Raw genomic sequence first — 7,500 nt, forward strand, 5'->3', positions numbered from 1 at the left:
AGGCTGTGAGCCACGGGTAGCATTCATAATTGCTCGTCTGAAAATGACGGACAAACCTTTTCCTTGCTGCGACAGGCAAGCTAGCGCAGGAGTTCGGCGACCTCTTTGCAGAATATCCAGCTTTTCGTGGAAGGCCTGTCTTGAAAATTGTGCGTAAAGTAGTTCAGATCACCGTCTTCTCCTTCGGCCATTTTGGGTTAAAATGCAGTGATAACTAGCAGGCGCTAATCCAATCTTTTTTTTTTTTTTTAAAGAATCTTTATTGAAAAAGTGAGGATACAATTCTCAGGAAACAGAAAAGGCGCTAATCCAATCACCGAACGCGCACGGCCAGTCTCTACGTAAGGGCTTCTAGCTGGCTCGAGTACGGAGACGAGTCAGATCACGAGTCTCGTGATCTGATTGGCTATTGAAACCTGACTGTGCCCATTCACTTACAGCGCACAGGGGCCTGCTCTGTTTAATCTGAAGGCCCCGAGCAAGTTTAATTTACTTGGCAACGCAAGCTATCTGAAATATGATTGGTTAAAAACTCTACCATAATAAATAAGTTATTTATCGAGTATTTAAACTCATTTGACTAAGTGGAAATAATATGACGTAAAGAATACAGAGAATAATTTTGTTTACATATTTATGAAAATAAAATAACAAATTAATGTTATTCTCAGAAACGTAAATGTACTTTTCTGAGAATGTTTAGGCCAGCAGAGAAGGCCTTGGTGGCCCTGAGGGTCCGCCACTGGTCACAACCCTGTCAATAACAGCTTCTGTTAAACAGCAATTGTCCAGGTTTTCTTTTTTTAAAATACAAATTTGTTTCGGTAGTTGTGTAAATGTTTAAACTTTTGAAGACATTGGTTTTACATCATTTATATGCATTAAATGTTTGGAACTACTTGTCTAGTTTTATTATTGTCAATACATCAACTGTTGACTGCAAATATGTGCATTGTATGACTTTGAAAGGTATTCCGACAGAAAAGAGAGGAGATCGTGACCATATATGAATGGCATTATTACTTATGCTTATCGAGGCAAATCGGAATGTATTAACTCCCAATGACTGTGACATGCAGTGTCAAACATACGACCCGCGGGTCGGAACCGGCCCCAAAGGAGGTTCGATCAGGCCCGCAGGATAATTTAAAAGTGTAAGAATACATAAAAGACACGGAATTAATATTTTTAATAAGCTGCAATTCATGGATCATCCGCTAGGGGAACACTGTTTTGATTAGAGAAGAAGACAACAGCAGTTTCAGTCTGTCACTGAGACAGACCCAACACAGCTTTAAAAGCCAGCTACCTAATTGCTAGCAAAATAGCGTGAGCATCAAAGCCATATTCCAATAGTGACTTTGTGAAACGATGCATGCTGAAGGCGGCTGAACTTTCATGTCCCGAGAACCAACAAGCTTTTACCAATATTAGCCTAACAAGGAATACCAGAGAGCATTTTGGACCTATCAGCAGATTTAGACAGCCAAATGAAACAGAGAGTCAAGTCATTTTGTCAAATGTTTTGTAAAAGGTACGTTGATTCAATTTCAACATTTTCCTCATGTTCTTTTGCTTCTTTCTACCAAAACAAAGGAAAGAGATAATATATATATTTTTTGTTGTTTATAGCAGAGCATGGTATTATTTTAACGGTCCAGCCCACTTGACATTGACCGAGGCCGTATGTGGCCCACAATGTGAAATGAGTTTCATACCCCTGGTGTAGCCCATGAGGAATGGGGGAGTCTGAATATCCATACTGATGTTATTCTGATCATGTTTGCAACCTCACTATTACAGTGTATGGATTGGACAAAAAGGCACTTTAGTTTTATAGCACTGATAAATCTGAACCAAGGACTCCCTTTTATTGTCACTTTTCTGGTCCCATTCAAACAACCATGGATGCTTATAAATGTCAATCAAACTCAGCAGGCTTCGAGCACTGGAAAATATTGGCATTTCCCTTGAAATAGATCATTTGGACTTTGTAAAGCTCGACCGTTCGACCTGTAGTGCAAGTCAGTGATTGAATAAATACAAAATAGTTCCACAAGGTATTCTTGTGTATATTTTCTGTTTAGGGCCATTTAATTCAGACATTAAGTGTGGTTCTAAAAAAATATATTTCATGACTTGAAATGGGACAAATTTGGCCTTGCTTTCTTACTTTCCTGTCTCTTCTTTTTTCATGGTCACCAAACAGGTTCCGATGAGACCAAAGAGCAGTTGGTAACCATGGTTACAATGATTCAAACGTACCTACACAAACATACCATTTGATTGTTTTAGACACAGATTTGTCGTGATAAATTATATATTTTAATTACCGTATACAAAATGACCTGGAGAAACAAAATGATTGTCATTTTCCAGAATAAAACGTAATGTCAGTCAGTGATGTTACATTTGTAAAACGCAACATCATAGTTTGTGGTTCTACATAAAATAGTAGCAAGAGGAGAAAAAGCTGTGATTATATTTAGATTATTGACTAACAGAACTCGTCTGGGGAGGCAGAGGGATTGAGGAGAGGATCGTGCTTGTCTGAGTAGAAAAAAAAACAATCCGTTTTAATCCCTGAGCATTCCTGAGGTGAGAGAAATGAGAAATGGCAAACCGAAGGCAGAAAGCGAGTGATAGGGACATGCATAACTGCTGCTCTGTGTGTAAGACCAATTGTGACATCCTCATGTCACCATGATGACAAATAGAGCAGACCCTGAAGAATTCGGGATGCATCTGATACATAACAAGTGAGGTTGGGACATTTGAGCGACAAGTAGAAAGGCACTGGAGAGGAGGGCAGAGCTCCCCTCAAGTAAAGAAGGAATGGCTGCTGTGTAAGATGGAGTAATCCTAAAACGTAATGAGTTGTTCTTCCCTTTGCAACATTTAGTGCAAAAATGCAGAAAGTGATTGTCTGTGGAAGATAATGAAGGTTTGTCAATGTCTTGTTTTTGTCATTAATATTGTAAATTGTAAAACTGTACTGTTGTGATGCCTGCCTCCAGTACCTTTCCTGCATTCATCGTTAGGTTACATGCTAGTCTTTACGAAAAAAAAGAGCACTACAGTTTCAGTGACATATCCTTCTTGTTCATAATACGTTTTGTTAAACTCAACGTTAATTCATGTAAAATCAATGTGAAAACACTGATGAAATGAGCAAAATAAAAGAACAAAAAAAAAAAAGAAAAGCCTCACCAGATGCTTCACAGCCGTCTTCATCGTCACAGTCGTCTCCACTGCCCCTTTCTGCTTCTGCGCTCCCTCCGTAGTCTTCTTCACCCTTTCTTTTGGCTTCACGTGCCCAATCAAGGTCCACTAAAAGTTCCTAAACACACATGAATAGGAGTGAATATTTCACAAGTTCTTTGATTTGATTGTCTTCCAAGCCACAAATATAATGCCTTAAATGTAGTTTTACAATTATATATAACAAATGAAAGGTATGCACAAACACGTTCCATTTGGCTGTGTCTAAAATATGGAAACGTTGACTGGACACCAAGTGCTCACATCTGTCTTTTACCATAGTTACTATTGAGTGCAAAATAAAGTAATTTCTATCTTTATCTTTTCCCCATTGAGAGACATTTCCGTTTCCCTATTATAGATTATCATCAGAATTGCCTTTTCCAGCTCAACTCCTTTGTTTTATTTAATTTTTAGTACTTGAAGATGGGATGGTCTCGATATTTTCAAATAGATACAGATTCTTTTTTTTTTGTGTGTGTTTTTTTTTGTCTCGTTGGAAACTTTCAATATAATATGCTGCTAAAGAATCCAAGAGGCTCGAACATTTGCGGTTATGGGAATTTGTTTCTTAAAACCATAAATGGGGCTTTCAGAGAGATGAGAACAGAAGCAATTGGGACAAATATTGTTTATTGCCTGCATGCATGGCTTGCACTGACTATTCATCCAACAGTGAGCCATCAATGTGTGAATCTTAGCATTCGAGGATACAAAGATGTGATCATTGTCAAGGTTTGTACCTGAGTCAGTGGGCAGCATGCAACAGCGGACATGTGGCGTCAACAGTCGTAGGGTACAACACTTTGCGAGCAAGGTTATCATTTGGCAGCTTGTCCGAAGGGACAGGAGACAAACGAGAGCGTGTGATATGATTCACCACTATGTCATGAGACTGCAATGGAACAATATACAAGAGCAATATTTATATTATTCCATCTACCATGATCAGCAGACTGATTAGTAAACAAGTTGATTGCAGGCTTTCTCCTCAAATATGGAGTATATCAAAAAGTATGGAATTTGTTTTCATAAACTTCCAGGTCTGGAAAAGTATGGAAATGTTTTCAAGACTGTTACTGTAATATCCATCCATCCATCCATTTTCCGATCCGCTTATCCTCACAAAGGTCGCGGGGGGTGCTGGAGCCTATCCCAGCTGTCATCGGGCAGTAGCGGGGGACACCCTGAACCAGTTGCCAGCCAATCGCAGGGCACACAGAGATGAACAACAATCCGCGCTCACATTCACACCGAGGGACAATTTACAGTGTTCAATCAGCCTGCCATGCATGTTTTTGGAATGTGGGGGAGGGGGGGGGACCGGAGTACCCACAGAAAACCCACGCAGGCACGGGGAGAACATGCAAACTCCACACAGGGAGGCCCGAGCCTGGATCGAACCCACGACCTCTGCACCGTGAGGTCGACGAGCGAGCCACTCAACCACTGGGCCGACCTAATACAATGTAGCTTTATTCATATCGTGCTTTCATAACGGCTGCAGCTGTAACAAAGCACTTTACAGAACATTTAAAATACTACGTCCAAGAAATCAAAATATTGATCCATACACAAAGTGCATCGGATTATAACACACCACCTCTGCACTGTGAGGTCGACGGGCTAACCACTGGACTACCAGGCCGTCCTGTTGTAAGATCTATTTTCTAAAACCAAAAATTATGACTCTCTAAAAAAATGGTCTCATTGAATACTTTTCCTAACTGACGTCATTGCTCAATGACGAGTGGCTTGCAAACGTTGCCTACAAAATATAAGCAAAGTGGTTCCAAAAAACACATTTGTGTGGAACCACACCTTTCCTTTTGCTTTGAACATATATTTCTTGGCCACATTTCTTGGCTACTTGTGACAAAAAGAAAAAGTTTGATTCCTATATTTTTTTCTTCATATTATTCTTAAAGTCTTGAGCATGAAACACGAGCGTCTTGGCATAGTCTGCCAACTACTATATGCCAGTGTTATGTTGCTTTCAATGTTGCTGCCTAAAGAATTGTGGGTAATATCCTTTTGTAAAGGTTGGTCAAGAATCATCTTTGCTGAAGGGGGCTTACAGGTTGAATTCAGGCTCCTTTCCTAAGCATTTGTGGAATTAAAACAATCCCATTCACCAAGTATTTCGAGGTCATTACGCTAGGATAAGATAAGAAAGGATATTTCCTTGGCAAGAACGACAATCCGAAGAGGCCCCAAGTCATATTACAGCAGTTTACAGTCATCTTCTTTGTGTTTCAACAGCAAACCTATGCTTACTATGGCTGTATGTGTTATGCTGCCCCCTGGTGGCCATGGCGTGGATACCAGAAGGAGAAGCATGAAAATGCAACGATTTTAATTCTTTATCATCGAGCCATCCAGTTTCTATATCGAGTGCACTCATTAGGCTGACACAGCAGCACAGGGAGAAGTTGAAAACCACAGGATGGATTCGGAGTCAAAACCTCAGAACTGGGAGCGGATGTGCAAACCAGTCACCCACTGCGCCATTTAATTCCTTTTATTCCTTAAATGATGTTATTACTGGCTGTTTTCATAAATAATAGTATCATTATTAGTCGTTGGATTACAAATGAATGTAATTATTATTTTGTTGGTTGGTATATAGTTATGACACTTCCATTCATTCCAGTGGGGAAAGGTGATTTAAAATAGGATTTAATTTGGTAACGAGCTTGAGAGAATTGAACTCATATGTCAAGGTACACTCCTTATCAGTTTGACAACTGTCGAGCAGTGTCACTGTCAATTAAGAGTATTGGACACAAGCGGCATCATTGTGAAATGACCTTGATGGATGATTCATGAATAATCATTGCAAATCCTGTCAGCATATTACCAACCTGTCAAAAGCTTTGAGAGTGCCGCATAAATCTGTTGTAATTGCTGAATTAATGCATTACCGAACGTCATTATCAACATATGCTTGCAATGGTGACATTTAAATGTATTGCATTTAAGCAGCACTTCACTCAAGTGGTGATAACACATGAGGGTCAAGACACATTAGACACTCAGAGACACACTTTTGTCCTTCTGAAGTTTCGAGGACTTTGCTGGCACAAAGCATTTCTGGAACCAAGCTAATCAGTCCCCCCAAAACCAAGAAGCCTATGATGTTCCTGGGAAAAGGAGACGATCTCTTTGTTTTAAAGTGGTTTTGTAGGAATTAAATAGTAAGAAAATGGAATGTGCCAGAGAGAGAGAGAGAGAGAGAGAGAGAGAGAGAGAGAGAGAGAGAGAGAGAGAGAGAGACTAAGTAACTCATTAAATTAATATTTCTGCATACAAAAATTATTTATTTTCATTTGATCATAAAAATGTTATTTCTTCAGGTTCATTTTAGATATTGCACTAATATCGATATCGCAATCATCAGAACTCGTATCACATGTTTTGAATGTATCTTGTCCTCGCTGCCCATCTTCAAAACCCGCCTCAAAACTCACTTGTATTCTTTGGCATTTGACTCAGCATGACTTAGATTTGTTCTTGGTTTTGCCGTTCGGTGCTTTTTACCTTCTTTATTACCAATTTGCTTTACTGTTTGTTGTATTTGTTAAATTGCTCCATGTACAGCACTTTGTATGCAGCGATGGCTGTTTGAAAGTGCTCTATAAATACAGTTGAGTTGAGTTGAGTTGTGCAGCAAAGATTTTGTGTTACCTGGGTCAACTGCTCCAGTCTTTGTTTTGCTGCCCTTAGAACAGGATCCGTATTACGAACTGTAATTTCGGGGTTGTCCCTCTGGGCTTTCAAAGCACTGCCAACCACACGACTTGCATAACTACAGAGCATGGGGGAAATATACAGTATTAGATTATGTTACTTAGGTAATGGGTTAATAACACGACTAATAGTTGCTCAGTTAAGTCAGTTTATTATCCTTAAGACTTCATTCAGACTCTCTTCAATAACAGCAAACCAAGTTCAGCTTGATCACACAGCACACATTATTTACATGATCAGTGACATCACTAGTAACACCAAATAGTTCCCTTTTCATTGAATATGTTTGCATGCAGTCAAATTCGGGTTGTGGTCAAAATTCTGGTTTCTGAAACATTTGGGATCACTCGAGATTTTATGAAATGTGCCAAAGCTTCAGAGCATGTCTCAAGCAAAAGTGAGTGTGCCAAAGCTTTTGTGAGAGCCTGTGTAGTTTCCAAAAAAATAGGGAGACCAATGACGAACGAGGCCTTGGGATTGTGTGGATCA

At 39.6% G+C, this 7,500-nt stretch overlaps 1 protein-coding gene across 1 annotated transcript in view; it reads right to left on the reverse strand.

Annotated features, from left to right (window-relative positions):
• LOC109509760 (glypican-5-like) overlaps positions 1 to 7,500 on the reverse strand; it is a 60,748-nt gene that overhangs the window by 9,833 nt on the left and 43,415 nt on the right. Inside the window, exons 9-10 of the mRNA XM_019859606.1 lie at positions 6,949 to 7,069; positions 3,211 to 3,340 (exon numbers count right to left, since the gene is read on the reverse strand). Of these exons, the coding sequence (XP_019715165.1) occupies positions 3,211 to 3,340; positions 6,949 to 7,069 (251 nt within the window). The remainder of the gene's footprint in view (positions 1 to 3,210; positions 3,341 to 6,948; positions 7,070 to 7,500) is intronic.

The sequence above is a fragment of the Hippocampus comes genome, unplaced genomic scaffold (genome assembly GCF_001891065.2).
Source record: "Hippocampus comes isolate QL1 unplaced genomic scaffold, H_comes_QL1_v1.1 scaffold148, whole genome shotgun sequence".
In the NCBI taxonomy this organism is placed as follows: Eukaryota; Metazoa; Chordata; class Actinopteri; order Syngnathiformes; family Syngnathidae; genus Hippocampus; species Hippocampus comes.